Genomic DNA, 23063 nt, shown 5'->3' on the forward strand with positions numbered 1-23063 from the left:
TCTGGCTGGCCTCTGCTGGTGAGTACTCCTGCTTGTCAGTTTCTAGAAATATTCATTAGAATAAATCTGCTGTGATTTGTTTCCATGTCAAATAGAGAATAACCTGAGAGAAATATTTCCTGTTAGTTCTACAGTATTTCAGAGTTACACTGCCTTTTGTGTCTGTTCTGGGGCTCTGCAGAAGCATAGTCATAAAGGGCATGATCCAAAACCCATTCAAGTCAGTGGAAAGACTCCTGTTGCTTTTGGTGGTCTTTGGATCAGGTCTTTTGATTTACAAACAAATCTAAAATCCATCTGTCAAGATTGCAAAGAAAATAGGGCTTGCAGGCCTGGCTTTGCCCCAAGACTCCTACAGCTGATGATATGTTTTGTCTGTTAGGTTGTTTGTGGTGTTCTTGGAAATGAGTAAATTAAAGCATATCATGTTTATAAGTAAAACCCCCTTGTGCTGGACGGTGTTTACAAAACTAGGACACGTACGTGGCTGAATGTCTCTTTCGGCATGATGCATAAATGCAGATGGTGCAGATCGTTGTTGTGCAAAGGAAGGAGTGTGCTTACATTCAATAGACGGAGTGCTCACAGCCCTGGAGGAGTTACAGATGCACAGCCAGTCCCTACCACCACGAGCCCAGTGCCAGCCACTGCCTGTTTCTTAAAACTATTACAAAAAGCTTTCTGACTCTCAAAAGGGAAAAAAGGAGAGAATTAACAAAAGCTAAATTGCGTTTGAAAAGATAGAAGCACCATCAGTGCCAGCGTACATGAGGGTGAAAACCTCTTTATTTTTCAGTGCGCTCTACTAAGATGTTAAAACTCAGTCACAGTTGACACTTCACACACAAGTTCTCAGTCCAAGAATTACGTTTTTAAAGCGCTGTTTTGTTTCAGGACTGGATGGCTATTCATCTCTAAATTGCTGGCTCAAATCCAGCCCCGTGTAGTATAGCGACTGGAAGCTGCTGCCATCAAATGGCTGTGCTATTATATGAAATGAGTTTAATAGTTCTCAGCCCAGTGCCTAAAAAATAGGAATGCAAAAAACACTATTGCAGTTGCCAGAGATTGCATGGGCCGTAGAAGCTGGTCTTTCCTTTTAACCCGGAGTCTGCTTGCTTAAACTCAGCATTTAAACTCATAAACAGAATAGTAGAAGGAAGTTTGTAGCGTTGCTGTACTGGTCCTGTAGATAAACAGGACTTCCATTCCCAGAGAGAATCTTGGTCACCTTTTGCCAGCATTCTAACCACACACGTAAAAATGTTACATTAAAAAAAAAAAAAAAAAAAGTACATGTTTCCATGTATCCTAAAGTTACCGAACGCGCTCTCTAAGGATTTTGGAATAAATAGAACAAAAGTAGCAAATAGTAGGTTCCTGCAGTACTATGGTGGTGGATGCTATCAAGACCCCTAAACTAGATAACACTGAAGCACACAGTATTAAGAAACGCAACAAAACCCAATAACTAAGATGTGAATTGAACTTACCTGGCCACGGTTACCAACTGTCATTTGTTTATGCGGTAGGTGAAAGCCACATTCTGAATTTTGTCTCCAACACGACCCTGAAGAACCGGATTAAGCTCACCTGGGAGCGGTATCGCCCTCCAGATTATAGAGATCTTATTAGCTTCACTGTTTACTACAAAGAGGCGTGAGTATGCGTGTTCAGAGACTAGTGATGTCATTCGGGAGATAACAGGCACAGTGGGTAGGGTTTCTCTCTTGACCATTGTGTTTATTGGCTGAATAAAGAATAAAGTGAGTCAGCAAAGTCCCTTGAGCAATTTTTATTCTGTGCAGTGTACTCACTTTATCCTCATGTGCTCCTTCCTTTCAAGGTTCTGTTTGGATACTACGTACTATACCAAAGTACCTCTTAACATAGAGGTGTTTAGGGCCTGTTTTCTGGCTTTTCCCCAAAAAAATTCAGGGAGGAACTTTCAAATTAAAAAAATCCCAAGTGATAGGAAAAGCTTGCCCATTTTCTGGGTGCTTTTCTGCATTTATTGGAATCTCTCAATAATACGTGTGCTTATATGCCAGTTAGCCGTTTCTTCTCCCAGCCATGATGTTGGCGGGATTGGAGACACAGTTTGGAGTTCTGGTTTGAGGCCTGAGTTGTAACTAATTGAGTTCAGGGTTATTTACATCATCTAGGCTGGACAGGCTGTTGCATTGATAGCTGCTGCTGATGGTGGATTGGGGTAAGGTGCAGGGGAGAACTGACTTTATAGAATCATAGAATCATAGAATATTAGAGTTGGAAGGGACCTCAGGAGGTCATCTAGTCCAACCCCCTGCTCAAAGCAGGACTAACCTCAGCTATATCATCCCAACCAGGGCTTTGTCAAGCCGCAGCTTAAAAACCTCTAAGGATGGAGATTCCACCACCTCCCTAGGTAACCCATTCCAATGCTTCACCACCCTCCTAGTAAAAAACTTTTTCCTAATGTCCAACCTAGACCTCCCCCCTGCAACTTGAGACCGTTGCTCCTTGTTCTGTCATCTGCCACCACCGAGAACAGCCTAGCCCCATCCTCCCTAGAACCCCCTTTCAGGTAGTTAAAAGCCGCTATCAAATCCCCCCTCACTCTTCTCTTTTGCAGACTAAACAAGCCCAGTTCCCTCAGCCTCTCCTCATAAGTCCTGTGCTCCAGCCCCCTAATCATTTTGGTTGCCCTCCGCTGCACTCTCTCCAAATTGTCCACATCTTTTTTGTAGTGGGGGGCCCAAAACTGGACACAGTATTCTAAATGCGGCCTCACCAATGCCGAATAGAGGGGAATAATCACTTCCCGTGACCTGCTGGCAATGCCCCTCCTAATGCAGCCCAATATTCCATTAGCCTTCTTGACAACCAGGGCACACTGCTGACTCATATCCAGCTTTTTATCCACCGTTACCCCCAGGTCCTTTTCTGCAGAGCTGCTGCCCAGCTCGTCGGTCCCCAGTCTATAGCTGTGCATGGGATTCTTCCTTCCTAAGTGGAGGACTCTGCACTTGTCCTTGTTGAACCTCATTAGATTTCTTTTGGCCCAATCCTCCAGTTTGTTTAGGTCACTCTGTATCCTATCCCTACCTTGCAGGGTATCTACCACTCCCCCCAGCTTAGTGTCGTCCGCAAACTTGCTGAGGGTGCAATCTACCCCATCCTCCAGATCATTAATAAAGATGTTGAACAAAACCGGCCCCAGGACCGACCCCTGGGGAACTCCGCTTGTGACCGGTTGCCAGCTAGACATGGAGCCATTGATCACTACTCGTTGAGCCCTATGCTCTAGCCAGTTCACTATCCATTTTATAGTCCATTCATCCAACCCATACTTCTTTAACTTGCTGATAAGAATACTGTGAGAAACCGTATCAAAAGCTTTGCTAAAGTCAAGGTATATCACATCCACCGCCTTCCCCACATCCACAGAGCCAGTCACCTCATCATAGAAAGCAATCAGGTTGGTCAGGCATGACTTTCCCTTGGTGAATCCGTGTTGACTGTTCCTGATCACCTTCCTCTCTTCCAAGTGCCTTAAAATGGATTCCTTAAGGACGTGCTCCATGATCTTTCCAGGGATTGAGGTGAGGCTGACCGGTCTGTAGTTCCCCGGATCTTCTTTCCTCCCTTTTTTGAAGATGGGCACTATATTTGCTTTTTTCCAGTCCTCAGGGACCTCCCCCTGTTGCCACGAGCTTTCAAAGATAATAGCCAATGGCTCTGAAATCACCTCAGCCAACTCCCTGTTGAGATCTGGTAGAGCCTCCCTCCAACCCCCCAACATGCACGCATACAGATCCCTTGGTATCGGGGATGGTCCTGAATCAGAGCTGAAATCCTAATGAACACATGTTCTCTGTCCCCTGCACTCAAGTGCTTTCGGAAATGATTGGATCCAAACTATGACTTAGGCTCATTTCTCTTTCTCCTCCATAATGAAGATTTTTTTCTGACCCATGTTCCCATTTCATCTGCCACTTAAGCAACTTTTCTAGAGAGGACCTATTGCCTGTGTCCACACTGACCAGCAATTCTTAGTACATCAACCACCCATGAAGGGACTAAATCTGCCTTTTTGTGGTCCTTTCCCTACTCCATTCTGTCTCTATTTCAGACCAGATTTTCTCTCTGTTGTCCAGAGCTGTTTCACAGTCTCTGTGGAAGTAATAGTAAGGGAGAGCAAAGAAACACTTCCAACGAGAAATCTATTAAATCAGTCAGCTGCATTGAGAATCTGCTTTGAGAAGAGAGAGAAGTAACTGAGACGAATCACAGTGAACATGCTCATTGCCTCAATGTCCTGGAGCTAAGTTGTGAGCAAACGAAGCTGGATTTTTATTAATACCACAATATTGTCTAAACAAGTTTATTGCCCCGTCACCATGAGGCTGTAACATGGTTTGCCTTCAGTTTTGACATGTCCATGCTAAATAGTCATTAAATAAAAGTCATACCTTTGTATAGAGTTGTACCAATAATACAATTTAAAATGAATCAAATGTACAAATTTCAATTGGGTGTTTTCCTAATGTCAAGAACGAAAGTAGCCAGTAGGCTTCAGAGCTACCAGTCAAAGCAGTAGCGAGATCTGGATTTTTGCGGCTAAAGTTCGACCACTGTCAGTAATTATTCTGAGTCATGCCTGTTTAGTTTGTGCCCAGCTAACCTGCGAATATAAAGTCAGAATCAGTTCACTGTCTGCTTTTGAAAGTAAGCTAGGGCAACTGAGAATCAGTGTTCTTAGAACAAGTCTTGTTTACATTTTAGTTGACACAGTAATCTACAGCTGTCTGTCTAAGCACATTTATATTGAGTGCATGACATTTTCTTCTGTACCTACATGTGAATATGATTCGATCTTATGGTTTATCACCTCTACCACAAGATACTAGCCAACTAGCAATTTTTTATTGTTTTGTGGCTAGTTGTATTTAGAGAAGGAGAAATAAGGACTTTTTATTAATCCATTATATGGGGAAGGGAATATTTATTTGGCTAATCTACCCATTGTATAATGCTAGGTACCCTTATGGAGTTTATAAATAATAAGTTGATTCCCCAGCAGGTTTCTTCTCTCCCATGCTTATTGGCCTATCACTGACTCTTTTTGTTTCTGTTTTTTCTCTGCTGACAACAGTTATAGATCCTCTCTCCTTTAGAAGGGAGTGGTTGAACTGAAGATAGTTGTTCATGCTGATAAATTATCCACCAGCTCTCCTTATGTGGGAAGGGGAAGTAAGCGATGAGTACCTGTCTTCTTCGTGATGCTTGACAGTTTACAGAGGCTAAATCCTGCAGTTAAAACTGAACGCCTAGTTTTATTGCCATTAGAAATAAAAGACAAATCTAGGCTCTGGGAATTTTTTATTCTTTTATAAAAAGCAAACAAACTTTTTTTTAAAATTAGTTTCATTGGCCTGCGGCTGATGTGAGATTCCCTTGTCAATGTTTGGGTGTTTTAAGAGGAAGTAGAAATACAGTTGGTGCCATTTTCTTTTCATATTTCAGACCATTCAAGAATGTGACAGAATATGATGGACAAGATGCTTGCGGATCGAATAGCTGGAACATGGTGGATGTTGATCTGCCCCCCAACAAGGAGAACAACCCTGGGATTTTATTGCAGGGACTGAAACCTTGGACTCAGTATGCCATTTATGTCAAGGCTGTTACTCTCACAATGATGGAGAACCACCACATCCATGGAGCAAAGAGTGAAATAGTCTATATACGCACCAATGCTGCAGGTAATGTCTGTGATGCGTGGCACTGTAAAGGTGTCAGCAGGCGGGGCTTTCACCCACTCAGATGGAGTTTTAAAGCTGCATCTGTAATTTATTAGCCCTGGATTGTGGAAGAAACTAAGTGCACTGGAAAACATGAACAACTTTAAATTCTTGTTACTCAGGAAATCCATTAGAGGGGCCCCCGTGCATTTTAAAAACATTGCAGTCTCAGTTAAGGTCATTTGTAATATTCTTCCCAGAAAACATTGCAATGAGGGTGGACAAGGGTCTGTTTGTCAGCTATACAGAGAGGAACACAGGGTGTTTGTTGTTTCACACTTGTGTACTTGCCTTTAACTTGGACCAGTACAACACAACACTGGGTGAACATGTTCCCTTCAGCTCCACCTTTTGACTACAAAAAGCTTCCAAAATTAGTGGGACTTTTAACTAATCTGGCATCAAAGATGAATTATTAAAAAACCAAATAGCCTGATCTGGTAATTTCTGACACGAGAAGTGGGAGAAGTTCAGGTATCCAGAAAGTACAGTGAGGTGCATGGTATAAACACCTACTTAGATATAGATAAAAGCTGGCTGCTACCTTTAAGTGTCTGCTGCCTTTTGAATAAACCACAATTGTGAGATTTACAAGCATGTTGCTTGCTTTTAAATTGACTTTTGGAAGTGTGGCAGCCAGCCAGTTCCCACCCCTTGTAGTGGGCCAGGGAGTCACCGGTTCCCCGTCTCCCCAGGCTGAACAAGTCTCTTGTCCTTTCCCTTCAGCGTGCCCCCGGGGCCAGGGGAGGTACCTTACTGTGGCTCCCTCTTGCTGGCTGTGGCCAAGGGTTGTCTCCTTCTCTGCCCCTCTGGCTGCAGAGAAGCACCATCTCCTAGCCTGGGGGAAGTTTCTCCTCCAGCTGCCACACACCTTCTGGCAGCTTCCTTCTCCTGTGCTTCCCCCCTCCCTTTAGGAAGGCAGGGTTTAAGTACACCTAGACTAGCCCTTCATTGGGTCCAGGTGTCTCTAATTGCCCTGCAATCATCTCTCCTCGCAGGAAAAAGGGCTTTTGGCATTCTTGGGCTAACATACTGGCCCTGGTATGCCCTTTTGAGGCCCTCTGGCCTGACTTTATCACAGAAGGCACTGAACATCAGATCATCCTGTTTACCTTGAAAAAAGCTAATATTAGTTTCAGCTATGTTCCAAATTGCTGTGTGTGATAGGTGAAATATGAGCGTGTGCAACCCTATGTGCATTTTAAAAAACTGTTATGGGGATTTGAAGTCACTTTTTTTGCCCTATATCTTCCAAAGCAATCAAGGTTTTGCTCTTATTCTAAAGCTGTTGGTTTTCTAGTGAATGCAATATAAATTTGCCTTGGCGCACGCATTGGAGACCTTAAGCTGTAGAGATGCCAAAGATGATGAGGCTGCATTGGTGAAAGAGACTCTTGCACAACATTCAGAAAGCGGCAACTAAAAAATATTGTTAGAACTCTACAGAAATTGGATTATATGGAGTAAAGAAATCAGAATGTCATTAACTCACCTACCAGTGCACAGTTTCAGACTTCAGGCCAAGTTTCATGGTCATTATTCAAGCAATATTCCCTTTGGAAAGTAATGGGAGCTTTGCTGGCTTAAGGATTGCAAAACTTGGCCCTTAGACATTAAGGAAAGTTGTTGAATACAACATCAGATCGCTGCTGTAGGGTGGTGGCTTTTAAAACTTTTCCATCTGTTAGCCGGGGGGAGTCAGCAGGATTATTGGTTCCCAAGAGGTGGGGTGAGCTGTTTTTCACAGTGTTGCACAAAACAGTTAATTGAGGCTTTGTTTCTCAGCTTTTTATCTCTCAACATGAGTTGTGTATAAATGCCTTTTTTTTTTACCTGTTCCTTTTCCCCCTAGTACCATCTATCCCACTGGATGTTATTTCAGCATCTAATGCCTCCTCTCAGCTAATAGTGAAATGGAATCCACCCTCTCTCCCCAATGGCAACCTGTCTTACTATATTGTACGGTGGCAGCAGCAGCCTCAGGACAGTTATCTTTACCGGCATAACTACTGCTCCAAAGGTAAGGGAGCTGAAAGCAGCTATGTGTTAACATGCCTGAGATTCATATCTGTCAGACCTCATTATTCACATGGCCAGCACATGCAGCTGTAGCTACTTGCTCTGGGATGTTTCTGTGAATAACAGCCATTCTAGGGGGAAGGGTAGAACCTGGATCGTGAATTGCACCCACTGGTGGTAAGGGGAAGCCTCAACATCTGGTCTTTTCTTTTAAAGATAAAGTCCCAATTCAGAGATACGCAGATGGGACCATTGATACAGAAGAAGCAACTGAACCCACCAAGCCAGACGGGAGTGGGGGGGAGAGAGGACCCTGCTGTGCTTGTCCCAAGACAGAGGCCGAGAAGCAAGCTGAGAAAGAGGAAGCAGAGTACCGCAAAGTCTTTGAGAACTTCCTCCATAACTCCATCTTCGTGCCCAGGTAATAGAAGTTGGATCTTTGCTCTCTTCACGGGTGGGAGCGAGCCACCTGGGGCCCTCAGTATTGACACATGGAAGCGTTTTTGAATGGAACCTTAAGTGCCGAAATGTGGCCTCACAAAGGGAGGGGGCCATTTGCAGTCTTTCTACTTCACAGCTTCTCTTCTTCACTGATTTTTTTCCCCATCTCTCCCCGTTTTAGCTAATGATAATAGTCCTTACCTACGTTGCTCAAGGACCTTTTTGTGGTTGTTCCTTTGTCAGTTCAAGGGCCATTTAAGGTGCTCGCCACCTGTAAGGGTTTCAAGGATGATCAGCCTGTGGCAGAGAACTGGCTTCAAACATGATTTTTCTCTAACTGGCCTTTTAAATGCTTAGGTAACAAAACTAGAAGATATATCTGGTTTAGAAATTAAGGGAATATTGAGACCTTGCAGAATTTGAAAGGGTTGTCCTTTGTAATTCATATCTCTGCACTAATTAAGGAGAGTGAATTGGTTTCCTGGGCTTTGACTGTAACCAAGAATTAAATGTACCTACTCTTTCATGATAAAGGTTGCTGCTTACATGTTAAGTGGAAACATAGCCATTAAGCTCCATTTTATATGGCATCATGGAGCAGGAATTATTGAATTCATCAGTGGTTTTGATACTTGAGTTTCTAATTTACCTCTCATGAAAGCTGTTTTTACTTAAGATAATTGGATCACAGGGCCAGCATATTCTGCGTAGCTGTAATGCTACTATGTAAGCAGTCTGTTTTAGATCGTGCATGTAGTCTCATTGTCTCTTTTGGCTGGTGAGGAATATGGTGGAGTTGGTGTTAAACAAGATTTGGGAGTATATTAAGGTGTGGTCTTCATGACAGAATAAGACTGAATCATAAAGAAAATTGTTCTGTTCTCAAACTTAACTTGTAACAATCTTATTTAAGACTCTCTTAGACTGTAAGGCAGTGATACTCAGACCTCAGTGGTTCAGGAGCCAAATTAGTGATCAGCGTTACCCAAGAGAGCCACTGTGGTGTGAATTCATTGTTCTCTCTCTCTCTCTCTCTCATATATGTATTTATATATATATGTATGTATATGCTGTAAATATTCTACATAAGTCTCTCAGCAAGATGACCGGCCAAGTATTCGACAGTTGGTTATAACATAGTAAAAGCATCCTGATTGATTAATAATTAAATCACACAGTTTTTAATATCATGTGCCGCAAAGACGCATTGAAGAGCCACTTGCGGTTCCCGAGCCTCGGTCTGAGTATTGCTGATGTAAGGTCTTCAGGGTGCAGGGATCATGCTTACCCGAGGGTTTGTACAGCAGCTATCACAATGGGTCACTGGCCTTGACTGAGACCTCTGTGCACTACTACAATACAAATAATATTGCTTCTTGGTGGAAGCATCTAGTCTTTGTCCTGAGCTGTTGTAGATTCACTCCAATTTTGCCTGCGGTACTGATAAATTAGCAGACCAGATCCTGAACTCACCAGTGGTTATGTCAATCCTGAGCCAGCACCTTATGATGTAAACAAATTTGCATTTTGGCCCACTGTGTGGATAGTGCACAACAGCTTTGGAAACCGCATGCAAGTTAAAAATTGCCTGAAGTGACGTATTAGTTTTATAGAGGAAAAATATTTTTCTATTTAACCAAAGCTTTCAGGCATTTGAAACATGACATTCAATTTATCTGGTGTTAAAATTTCTTGGACTAATTAAATAAAAAAAAAAGAGAGAGAGAGAGAGAAATAAACCTTGAACACAGGCAGTAACAAATTACTAGCAATCTTTACATGCTGTATTTTTGCACCGTTTTGAAATTTAAATGGGAGCAATTAATAAGAAAGCCTTGCATGCTTTACTATTCCCCTCCCCTTACACACAAACACCATATTCCTCTTCCCCCCCCCCCCACCCCCCACACACACACAAATCTCAGCTTGCTTTCATAATGGGAATATTTTTCTTTTCAGTGATTTAACAGCAGGATCAGATAAGATATGAGACCTGTAAATAGCTGAGTTAGTTAAGTGACTTTTAAGAAGTCTGAATGTCAGGGAAATGTGAGATTATGACCTGGTGAGATTTCTCCATGGGACAAATCTGAGCAACTTGTTACTTGCAGATGTCTGGTTTTTTTTTTCTTTCCTTTCCCTGAAGGGGAAGTTAATTCATGTACCAACACAAGCCTCATTAGAAGTGTATTATGTTTCCAGCATTCTACCTGGGTCTTGCCTGTCTTTGGGATGTTATGAAAGAAGCACAGCACATAAAGAAAATGATCTGACCATGCGGTTTTCAGGCTGCCTAAAAACCAATATATGTGTGTCGTTACATCATCCTGCCCTGGCCTGTTTGTGATTTCTAAAGGGCCCAGTGTACAAGATTGCAGCAGGAAGGGTAGGGCTGGGACAAGATCATTTTTATTACTGTTGGAGCTGCGTTCACAGAACTGTAAGAACCATTACTGGGCATCTTTCCTTTTGTTCTCTAGCGAGCACCGAGTTAACACTCAACATCTGAGAAGCTTTAACTTTAAAATCAGGACATAGTCAGAGGCCTGGTCTACATTTAAAAATTAAATACCTCCCTACAATGCTCAGGGCTGAAAAAAATTTCACACCCTTAGCACCGTCATTAGATCAACATAATCCCAGGGTAGATGGGGCTAGGTTGACAGAAGAATTCTTCCATTGACATAGCTACCCTAGGGGAGGTGATTTAACTACATGGATTGGAAAAAACCCCTTCCATCAATTTAGGATGTGCCTATGTTACAGCACTACAGCGACACAGCTGCTGTAATGTATGTAGTGTAGACACACCTTAAGAAGAATAATTAGATTTTGCACTGACATATCCATTAATTTTAAGGCTCTCCTTTTTTCTTTTCAGTGATTTTATTTTCTCATTGTTTGCTTATCCCCTCCTCCCTATGAATAGATGGATTTTCATGTCTTTTCCGCAAGGACCTTCCTTTATTTTTGTCTGTCTAGTTTTTTGGGTACTATTTTCCTCGTTTTGTGTATTCCAGCAAAGTCGGCAGCTGCTTGACAGAAAGTCATTGATGTCAAATCTCTCAGTTTTTAGTTATGTTTGCCTTGTGGTTAATCTGTGAGTCTGTCTTTCCGTAACGTGACTGTATTTTTTTGCCTATGCTTTTGTGTTTTTGTTTTGTTTTAATTTTTTTCCACAGTAAATGTAGGACCTTGTTGTAAATTTTTCAGAGACTGTCAAAGAGTGAATCTTAACCCGTCCTCTAAAGGTGGTAGTAGGTAAAGTCATGCCATCTGGCTCTTTGGTCACCAGGCTGTGCTCTTGCATCAACAGGTGACTTTGTGGTTGACTTTTATTTTCAAACTCACTGCTTTTTGTCACACATCTGCACAAATGTTCTCTAATTCAGGAGTGGCCATCCTTGGCCAAAGGTTTATTCTCTGCAGTGGAGTAAGGGGATAAACGATGATTCTACCAAAGCACAGTAAACAGGCCTAGTGACTTCTCCAGTGATACTAATCGTCAAAGAGAAGGTGTGTGCTTGCCTTCACTATGAAATTCTCCCATTTCCTGCTGTAGAGTTACTAAGAACTTGACTCTGCGAACAGTTAGTTCACAGCGAGCTGGGGTGTAAATATACCTTGCTGCAGCCTGCCATGTATGATATCACTTGTTGCCACCTCGCACTAAGAGCTCCCTAGTGTGCTATGATCTACCCAGCTTTTGAAATGGGAGGTAGGCCAAGCACGTTAGGGGAACTTGTGGAGCGCAGCAGCAGGATCCAAGTAGCAATTTAGCACATGGCGGATGTGAAGTAGATTTGTACCCCGGCTTGCCTCTATTCGTATAGACAAGCCCTGCGTTGAGTTGATGGCATGGGTGGGTATGTTGCTTACATCTGTTGCTTGATAACACAGGGTAGTCCTTCCCTTGTCTTCGTATTCATTGGTTGATACCTGTGCTGTGGTTTGCCTGCCTTGTGTGAGTCACGCTTGTGCTACCTGAGACTCATTAGGATTCGGGGGAATCTTAGTGAATGCCTTAAAAATTTCATCCAGCCTCTGCCACTAGATTTCCAAACCAAACATGCCCATAGTTGTTTGGCACGCAGCTCTGGTGAACTCTTTGATGTGGCTGAATGTTCTGAGACTCTTTATTTCACAGTGAGCTACTTCTCTCATCTAATACGTTTCCTAGTTGATGGGGCACTTATTCTAGTCATCATGCCCACTCCTTGATCAGGAATGTGTTGAAATCATTACCTCACTGTAGTAATTGGATAGACTCAGCACTGGTCTAGTAAGAGACCATCATTGTATAAGTGGTATAATGTAAGATGAGGTACAACAAAAGAAATCTCTCTGGTGTGGATTCTTCTGTGATTTCTCTCCCTGCCTCACTCTCTGGGTGATCTGGTACTTCAGATCAAAACCAAGACCACTTTATTGATTAGGATTGGAGGATCTGGAAATTGTCAGCCTGCTTACGTGGTCCGCATTCCTGTGCAGAACAAAGACTCTGATCCCAAACTGAAGAATACGTGATACCTCTGATGTGCAGTAGTGATGTGTGGTGGCTGGATTCATTCTATCATTTACGCTTTGTCTCCATGTTAGCGACTATACTGACACACAGGGCTGTCTGCACTGTCAATCCTAAAACATGAAACAACAGAAACTGTGGTATCGTTGTTGTAGATCACGTATTTTTTAATTCAGTACATAGGCTATTACAAATGTTTGTTTTATTTCCATGGTTCCGTAGGTGCTCATGCAACGTTACGGACGAAATTAAAAAGCTCTTTTCTGAGTCATGAACATACTATTTTCTGTATTTTTTTTATATGTTGTCTATTGTGTGAGCAGGAGGTTCTTGCTCCTTTGCTTACCACTTCCCTTACAGAACGAAGAAGCTGTTAACAAACAAACCTATCTTAAAAGCCAGACATGTCCAGTGACAGATTATTGCTAGTAAAGCACAAAACAGTGCAAGAAAATCAAGCCTCTAGTTCACACAGGTTGACATTTAGCTCATTCTGTGTTGAGAAGTGCTCATTGGGCTGCTGATTTGCAAAGCTGCCTAGTGGCCTCATTTCAGTACACACCTGCACTAGATAGTGTGCTGATTTTCATAAGGGCATGGCTGTTAATTTCCACAGATTTTAGTTTACATCCTGGTTTGCTTCCTCAACACAGTAAATTAAGCATCTTTTAATTACTATAATTTCATCGTAACCAGAAAATTAAAAAATGGACCTTGGAGCACTACAATTCTTATCCAATAGGCTTTTGGATGTTTTTGGCTTTTAAATCTGTCACCATCTAATTTTATTTTGAGCCTCTAAAGCAGGTTGCAGCATCACCATCGTTAAATAGGGATCCAGTTTGCTTATTTAACAACCTTGGGCCCATTTTTGCCATTCAATACATTGACCTCAGTGAGGCTTGCACAGTGAAAGTTGTGAATGCTTATCTTGGGGCAGAATTTAGGTCTCAAAGATTGCTGTGGTCTATTTCCAAAAGAGTCAGAAATGGGATGTGCTTGAACATAGAGCAGATTCAGATAAAGAATGAAGTCCAGCTAGTGGCTTCCTTGCAGTTTCCTTATTCTTTCATTTTTATAGTCTATCTATAAGTTGATTAGATTCATATTTCCTGACTTGCCATTTTCTCTTGCCTTTTCTGATGGGCAGTTGAGAAGTTTAATACATAAAAACGACCTGTTTCCACATACTCCCCTTTGTTCTCTGCAGACCTGACCGGAAGCGCAGGGATGTGTTCCGAATTGCAAACACCACTCTTGCCAGTAGGCACAGGAACACAACGGTGCCAGATCACTTCGCCAACGTGTCTGATGTGGAGGAGAGTGAGATGGAATATTTATTCCACGAGGAGAAAGTGGAAGGCCGGGAGAGGACGCTGATCTCCCATCTCCAGCCTTTTACCCTTTACCGCATTGATATTCACAGCTGCAACCATGAAGCAGAGACACTTGGCTGCAGTGCTTCAAACTTTGTCTTTGCGAGAACCATGCCTGCAGGTATGATCTCCAGAGTTTCAAACTTTACATTTTATTTTCAGGGTGACACATGTATCTTAGATACTCACAGGAAGACAGAGCTTTGAAAACCAAATATAAAACAGTAGGGGTTTTTTTTTTAATGGAATTAGGTTGGATATTAGGACAAAAATTTCACTAGGAGGTTGGTAAAGCACTGGAATGGGTTAACTAAGGAGGTGGTGAAATCTCCATCCTCTGTTTATGGCTCTCCTTCCCCCCCCCCCCCCCCCCAAAAAAAAAAGTTTTTATATGAGTTGTAAAATATTGTCATACTGGATCAGCATCTTCTGTTGGTCCATAAAATCCAGGGTCCAGCCTTTCAGCCTATGGCACTGTTCAGTGCTCCAGAGGAAGGCAAACAACCCCCATTATCTGCCCAGACAGCTCTGCGAATCTGTGGACAGGTGCAGGGAGGGAGTGGAAATTGTTCCCTGAACCCCTCAGACACTCTGTTGCAGGAGGATTGAGTATGCCTTTCCTGACATGCTTTGCATTTTCTAATCAATTCACTTTGGCCTGTTTGCAAATATTTGAGTTTTACTACTGTGAGTGTTTGCTATGAAAGCAAAATGTTTCCTCTGCCACGAAATGCTTGTGTACTCCTCCAGTCTGGGAATGGACACAATATTGTCACTTTTCCCAACCAATCTCAAATAACTAGCATATCTCAAACAGGGAATATGGATACTCTAACAACTGTTTGCAATCACTGTAGTAAGGCTTGGTCTTGTACAGATTGCTCATCTACTGAGAAGAACAGAGTTGATTTCAGTATAAACCCATATGTAGTGAAAACGCTCATAACTCAAGCAGATGTCTGGTTTCTTTTTTGATGCAAAATGGTAGTGGTTTTGCTTTGTTTCTGGAAGGAAACACTGTCATAATCCAGATCCAGCCATTGTCTATACAATGCAGAGGTACTATTTATTTCAAGTAAGTAGGGAAATCCATGAGATCAGGTGAAAGGAAACAAATATTCCTAAATTCTTAGCCTATAATTCTCTGAATTGAAAGCCTTTATGATCTTGTGGGCTTTCGAACCTGGTGCATGTATTGTTGAAACTGTCGCCCTTTTTGTTTGACTGGAGCAGTATTCATAACCCAGGCAGCCTGCTGAATAATTTCCAAAAACAAAAGCGCTCGGGATAAGGCAGAGAGCACTGATGTCTCTCCATCATGAGCTGTGACTGGACATACTGTAGATATTGTCCCTACACTGACCATCCAGAAGGAGTGTCAACGTAGCCAGTTTGGACCTCCGTGCATCACCCCAACTTGTGTCTGGTTTTCTGCCAAGCCTCTGTCTCTGCATCTTGTGACGAGGACTCCTGCTGCTGCTACTTTGGGCTTTCTTCATTCATTAGATTAGAATGATTTTCACTCGCTGCCATGGGGAGTACTGTGGAGAAAGAACCAGTCACTAATATATCACATTCTTCAACCTGTACTTTGTATTAAATTACTTACTATGTCCTGATATCAGCTGGAGCAGTATTGTTCAGGCAATACTAATCTTTCCAGCAAGCCTTCCTGCAAACACGCCTTGCTCTGTGGGGATTTGAACAATATATATTGTGCTGTTTTAGCTCCTATGGAAGAGTTAGGAATTTTGTTTTTAATATCTTCACATAGCTTGGCCCAGCAATGGTCTCAGATTCAGACAGGCTGCAGTGCTTCTCATGCATTCATGCATGTCCCTGAACTTTTATTTTGTAGAAGGAGCAGATAACATTCCAGGAACAGTAACATCGGAAGGCAAAGAAGATAATACAGTCTACCTGAAGTGGGCAGAACCTGTAAACCCTAATGGATTGATACTGATGTATGAAATCAAATATGGGCAACATGGAGAGGTGAGGATTGACCAAAGAAATGTTTGTTTTTTTTCTATTAGAAGTAAGATCACATGTAGTTTGGCCTTCCTGCCTGTGGTGTGGTCAGCCCCAACAACCTGTATAGTGGGGTCAGACTGAGTCAGTGCTTGGATGGAAGTCCTATTGAAGTGTGAATACAATAATTTTTTTTTTTTTTGAGTAAGTATTTATTGAATGTCTTAACACAGTGACTTAAAGCTGAGGTCCTGGACACGTGTGGCTATTCAAAACTTATGTGCTACTTTTCACAAGAATCAGAGCATTATTCTCCAGTACCCATACTAAATTAATCTCCTAAATTAAGTGTTGGTGTGCATTGCTAAAAAAATCTACTTGATTTCATGCTGGATGAGCCCACGTTTTCTAGGTGGGAGGGTGATTTTTGTCTATGAAGTCTGTAGAGTGCTTTGGGACCCATGTGCCTAGGAGACGCTTTATTAATGAGATCATTCACTTAAAAGAAAATAAAAAGGACTTTTAGGATTTAATACTTAAAATACAACTAAATTTTGTATTCCTCCCAAGCTTTCCCAAACTTCCCCCTTTTAATTCTCCCTCTAAACATGAATGTTCTTTAAAGAAATAAAGTTACTTTGCTTTTTAAGGTAGACTTTGATATAGTGATGAACCGACTTTAATACTGAATAGTACAAATACAGCACAGTGGTCAGTATTGGCGCTATTCTCTTTAAGGAAGAATCACTAGAACTGCAAATACTAATGTAGCTATTTGCTAAAGGAAAATAAGCAAATTTGTAAAGGTAGTCATTTTATAGCAACAAGTTTTCCCTTTATTTTTAATAGTGCTTTTAGCAGTAGCTTTCATCCAAGAATTTGTAGATATTAATTCTTGCAACATACCTGTGAGACAATTTCTAATTATTATGCCTAATTTACAGACGGGAAGATTTCAGTGATTTGTCCAGCATGCTATGTTGGTACTTGAAATAGAAACAAGGAATCCCGACTGTCTCTATTTCTAGCCAGTATGCTATAATCCCTCCCTTGTTTTACTTAGTTTTACTATTGTTGGATTCCAGTATCCTTAAATTGCACAAAGGGAGAACTGTTCTGATTTTAGTTGAAGAAACCAGTTTAAATCATAAATGCAATGCAAAGCCCAGCAAAATCTGTGACCTTCTTGGGTTCCTGAGAATTACAACTATAAAAATATTTACATGTAACACCAGCTGTTCTTCTTTCAGGAGAAACGGGAATGTGTTTCTAGAGAGGAATACAGGAAGTTTGGAGGAGCCAAACTAACTCATCTAAATGCTGGAAACTATTCTGCCAGAGTTCAGGCAACCTCTCTAGCTGGAAATGGATCATGGACTGAGCCAGTGTCTTTCTACGTACACCCCAAACGTAAGAGGAATTTTATAGGTTGTGTCAAACTATATATGGTTACTAGTTACTTCCTCAATTATCTCACTTATTCCTATTGTTTGCATGCATAATTGGGATTCTGAACATCCTTCTTAAGTTCTCTGTATGCTTCCTGAGTTGTAGATGTTTCTTTGGGAATTGTTACGCATTCTCTTCATTGGAAAGCACCTATAAATAAAAAGTACCTCTTGAGGCTAGGTCCCGTTCTGTTTTGCTTGCGCGCGCGCCTGTGTGTGTGTGTGTGTGTGTGTGTGTGTGTGTGTGTGTGTGTGTGTGTGTGTGTATATATATATATATAGGTTAGTGTGTCTCTAGAAACAGTCAGAACAGTAAATTTTGTCTGTGGTTTACTAATCTTGGGTGGAAATGCACTGCTAGGAATAACCATGCAGCAGCATTATTAATCAGAATCTGGAACTCATATTGTAACATGGAACACCTACTGTATACATTAATGTGACACAAGAAGCAAAGTTTAGCTGCCAGGAGCTTCGTTACAATTTCATTTTTAGCTGTCTTTTCCTACTGTGTAACTCGAGTGGCACTTTGACAGAAGATCAACGTGTTGATGTGATAGGTGTAGTGATACTGGAAATGATGGAGTTGTTTTACACAGATAAACACATTGGTAAACAATGAATTACATACACAAGTTTCCTCCAGTGCTTTTATGGCTGCTGTAGAGATCTCACCTTGTTCTTCTACATCTGCGTGTCTAATTTTTGTTTCTGCTTATTTGCAGAGCAGATACATTTATTACCCTCAGTATATATCCTCTAGGCAAAATACTGATGTATCGTCTTTTCCCATTTGTAATTTTTAAAAAAGCAAAAACAAATGTTGATACCATTTTTAAAGTGAAATTAGAGCAACAAAATGTTTGTATGCATGCAGTCTCAATATATAGATATAGAAAATTTAAAAGGATAAGCATGTATTAATCATTTAAAGAACTTAAACATACATAGTCACACCGAAACTCCATTAAGCAGAACACTGTTCTTTTACAATATTAATGCTGTTCTCTTTCTCAGATTTCTGGTTCTCTCATCATTTATTGTTAGGGAGTCTTCTGAAGAAATTTCTCCACTTCAGACAACAAAAAAACTGAAGACTGTGATTTTGCAGTATGGAAACATAATGTGTAGGCTGAAAACTCTCATGTGTTGGTAGAAATTCTGTTGTAACATCAGAATTTTGTTTTATTTTCTATTTCAGCGGCAGACTATGAGAATTTCCTGCACTTGATGATTGTGCTTCCTATTGCAGTCCTGCTGATCATTGGAGGGTTGTTGATAATGCTGTATGTCTTTAACAAAAAGAGGTGAGATCTTGCATACACTCTCGAGGGAAACTAAACTGGGGGAAGAAATGTTCATTTTGAATTCTGTGCCCATAGGTCAAGTTTGAATTTGAAAGCAAAGTGGCGTTTGGGGGGCCATACAGATTAGGCATAAAGCAGATTTTCTCTTGTAGGGAGAGAACTTTTCAAGTTACTTAGTGAGCATCTGACTGCTGAGGGAGTGGTGGAGAAGCTTTTCATTACCAGGCCGTGCTTCGGAGGTTCCTTTGGGAATATATCTATTTGGACAGTGATAGCAAAACTAGGATCTTATAGACCATAGGTTTAACCAACAATTTGAATCACTTTGGAAACCACAAAACCTCCTTCAGTTCAAGTGTCTCGCAGATTCATACTGGCAAATTCCCAAGGTTTTCTGAATCTACTCTGAAGGTCCCCATTTGATGCTTATTGGCTGGACAGAGTGTAGTCAGTCCAAGGGAACATACTTGGTATTTCGCATCTCAGTAGCCTCTTCACAATTGCTGAACTCTTTTTAAAATTAAGATAAAAAGGAAAATTTAGAATTTGCACCAATATTTAAATAAACCTGGGCTGTTTTTTTCATGTAGAGATTTACATTATCCCTCCTCCCACGTCAGATATACATACTGAAAAAGCTCACATTAACTACTGTTTAAATTCACTTTACACATAACGTTAACCAAGTCTCTGTATGTGCAGTGGGTAGATTGTTTTTACTGGCATTGCTTACTCCAGCTTTATAGGTTGACTGATTGACACCCCAACCTCTATCCTATACAAACCCTGCCAGCTCATCCTTCTTGCTGCTCCGCTGCAGCCCTGGGGATGAAATGCTTGGTCACTTTGCCGCACCTTGATAGCAGTTTATTAAGCTGCCAGCACTGGATCATAAAATAGGTTGCATGTAGCATATTTCCTAAAGCCAGAAATAACCCCGAACCATCTAATCTCCTCCAGATAGGAAAGCGTGGAGTTCCAAGGCTGATCCTGAGCACAGATCACCTTCATGGCACATCACCACCTACTCAGTCCTTGGGGAAGAGCTTTTGGATATTTTTCTAAAAGATACACTCTAGGAATTATTTTGGAGAAGTGGCGCAGCCTGTATTGTACAGGGGCTCAGACTAGATTATCACAGTTTCTAGATGATCAGTACTGTTTGGCCTTGGAATCGATGCATTCTTCCATTTAGAAAAAAATAAAATAAAATACAATAAAAAAAAAAAAGAAACTTGGGAACTTAGCCCATTAAAATGTTTCATATTCATTCTTCTCTGGTGCAGATATGGTGTAAAAAGAACTGAAACAAAACTGGTGGAAGGGGGGCGAAGGGGTCTCCAATGCATGGTTCAGGCCATTTTCTCAGTGGGTGGTGTGGCCAGTGTTTGGTGTAAGCAGGCAGAACAAGAACTCTGTTCGATCAACAAAGTCAGTTCCTCTCTCCTCTTGTCCTAAAGCCCCTCTACGCGCCACATGTAGGAAGCAACAGGATACGTGGTGGAGCAAACAGTGGAAAAACTAAGGAAGGAGGTGGATTGAAATGTTAGTTGTGTTTTAAGGATGAAAAAAATGTACAACTTGTGTTTTAACAGGAACAGCGACAGACTAGGCAATGGAGTGCTTTATGCTTCTGTGAACCCTGAGTACTTCAGTGCTTCTGATGGTAAGTGTGGCCTTAAGCTTTTGATGCTGTTACTTTAGTATATTCTGTAGTGTGAGATTCGATCAAGCCCCATTTTGAAAGATGCAGAACTATAAAAGAGCACAATCAACCTGAAACTGCTTTACCTATATCACTCACCTATCAATAGTCTGTCAGTGGAAATATATTTCAGGTTAACAACTGTGTTGGCATTATACATTTTAAAAGTTTTATATCTTCTTGCAATTTGCTCAGTTCAGTCAGTCAAGCTAGAATCCTTACCAGTCATCTAGTGTTGCTGTTCCATTGTTTTAACTGAAATGAAAAAATAATTAATCAAAACCGTAGGCTGTATAAGCTTCTAACGTTTTAAAACAAACCTAAATACTAAAACTAGTTGCTATTGTCCCTTTATTAAATTACGGGCCCTTCTAATATGTAGAACAATAAGACCGTTATGATATTTCACATTTGAAGATGCAGGCAGACAGTGCCGTGAGCCATCAAACACCTCACAGGTGGAAATGTTATGTGAAAACAAGCACAAATGTTTAACGTCATCTATATCCCTTCGTGTTCATATCCAGTAGTAGAGGTCAGGACCCCATTGTGCTAAAGCCCTGTGCCAGCACAAAGTGAGATACGGTCCCTGCCAAAGTCAGATATTGGGCCCCTTTATGCCACTCCGGGCCTTGTATGCAATGGATATGGCCTGGAGGTAGTAGGCTGAAGATCTCGCCTTTTGAATATAGGGAGAGGCTAGCAGAAGGGGCACCATAGTGACAGCCCTTCCTGACTTCGTTTAAAAAAATAAAATAAATTGGGAAGCCCTGCTTGGGATTCAAGTTCCACTTGCTTCAAAGTGAAATATTTGCAGCTTTAAGTAGCGACAAATCCACCCCTCAAAAAAGAAACCACACCAAGATTTTCAGAGAGAAGTTGAGGGAGACGGGGAAAAAAAAAGATTTCAGTAGCCCTAGGCTGTTATGTTTTAAGCATGTTTTGGGCAAGCCCTCCTGCAGGAACGAGATTTACTGCTGATTGTTTGATTTCACGTTTAAGGAGGGATGATGAGCTGCTTCAGCTGAGACCGCGATTGAGAAAATTTCCTGGTGTTTCACCATACTTTGGAGTAGCCTGAAAATCCCTAGCAGGGAAATGCTGATGAGGTTGCTAGTGAGAATTAAAACTGACTGTTGAGTGATTAAAGCTTGTCGCTAGCTAGAGCTTTAATTTAGAGTAACTAGTGCACATTCACTTCTGAATTCAGAACAATCAACAAGCAAAGAGTAGAAAATGAAAGGGCTTTGGGAATGGCATATGAAAGGAGTTTAGACCCAGATTTTTACTGCACGTTATACAATAAATGTATAGCAGATCTCAACTCAGGATTTAATTTCAAATAAGTCCTCAGGTGTGTGGGGCTAGACTATGACACCCTTAGCATCTGCATAGATATTAAACATATTGGAGAGCCTTTAACGATTATCCAGTGACCCAGAATTAATCTGTTAGAAAAATCTTACTCTAGATACTTTTACAGCCCAAGTAATCAGTGTGTGCATGCTGCATAGATTAAATATTTGCAAAGTTTTTCTTAGCAGTGAAGGAGGAGAGCAGGATTCAAGGCGTCTGCTTGAGACGTTAAGTCCCCTCTTTAGGGTCAAGCCAGACAATATGCATTAGTCTGGCTACAAGAGCTGAAAGTTCCCAAAAGCTAACAGTTTCTGCAAGAGCGGCAGCTGCCTCTCTTCCCTGTCTCTGCTGCTTGTTACAGTAGCACCATTTTAATTCAAGGTGTTAGTTAAAGGATGCTATTTGCACCAATCCAGAGCTGGTGGCTGTGCTGCATCTTACCTCGGTGACGGACAGGCAGCAGTGACCACTCCTAGCTCAGATGTCGTCTTGCCTGCGGCAATAATCCCTGCCAGGAGTGAGGTCTCCTGTCTGCCTTTAATCAAAGGGTCCCTACCGCACAAGTCCTCTCATTACGGGAGCAATAGGCTTTCGGTGTGAGTGATCAGAAGAGTTAATGATGCCAACAGCTTGCTAGTTATAGAGTCCATTCCCCTGTGATTATAAAATCAATCCCCTGAGAGAGGATGCATCCCCAGATACTGAATTGAAAGTATGTGCATTGTTTGATGCTGCATGGAGAGAATCTGAAAACAAAAGAAGCCAAAAAAAGCCTGCTGCACCATGCTTCTATCCACCGCAGCTGGCTTTACAACTCATGTTTTGTATACGGAGTATGTACGTAGTTGTTCCCTAGTCATTTTCCCTTATGCAATGCCATAGTTATGCTTCCCTGTCTCTACCACAATCGCCATCCTTTAAGATTTGTGTATGCCTTAGGTGGGTGTAGCAATCAAGTAATCACAATCCTAGGTAGAACTGAAACTGGCATGAAACGTTGAGGGCCTCTGCCAAAGGTCATCTCAGAGGAGCTAGCTTGATATTCATGTTAGCAACGCAAAGCCCTGACGTTGTTTGGGATTGTAGCTTGTTCCGTTGACTGCTAAGGCTGGGGTCGCTGCAGAGAGGA

The 23063-nt window shown here is 41.5% G+C and overlaps 1 protein-coding gene across 1 annotated transcript in view; it reads left to right on the forward strand.

Annotated features, from left to right (window-relative positions):
• IGF1R (insulin like growth factor 1 receptor) overlaps nt 1–23063 on the forward strand; it is a 239732-nt gene that overhangs the window by 188726 nt on the left and 27943 nt on the right. The window contains exons 7-15 of the mRNA XM_067555614.1: nt 1533–1659; nt 5509–5747; nt 7639–7806; nt 8022–8226; nt 13982–14268; nt 16006–16142; nt 17369–17528; nt 18768–18873; nt 20469–20539. Of these exons, the coding sequence (XP_067411715.1) occupies nt 1533–1659; nt 5509–5747; nt 7639–7806; nt 8022–8226; nt 13982–14268; nt 16006–16142; nt 17369–17528; nt 18768–18873; nt 20469–20539 (1500 nt within the window). The remainder of the gene's footprint in view (nt 1–1532; nt 1660–5508; nt 5748–7638; nt 7807–8021; nt 8227–13981; nt 14269–16005; nt 16143–17368; nt 17529–18767; nt 18874–20468; nt 20540–23063) is intronic.

The sequence above is a fragment of the Emydura macquarii genome, unplaced genomic scaffold (assembly GCF_026122565.2).
Source record: "Emydura macquarii macquarii isolate MOO-44397 ecotype Brisbane River unplaced genomic scaffold, CSIRO-AGI_Emac_v2 contig_1644, whole genome shotgun sequence".
In the NCBI taxonomy this organism is placed as follows: Eukaryota; Metazoa; Chordata; order Testudines; family Chelidae; genus Emydura; species Emydura macquarii.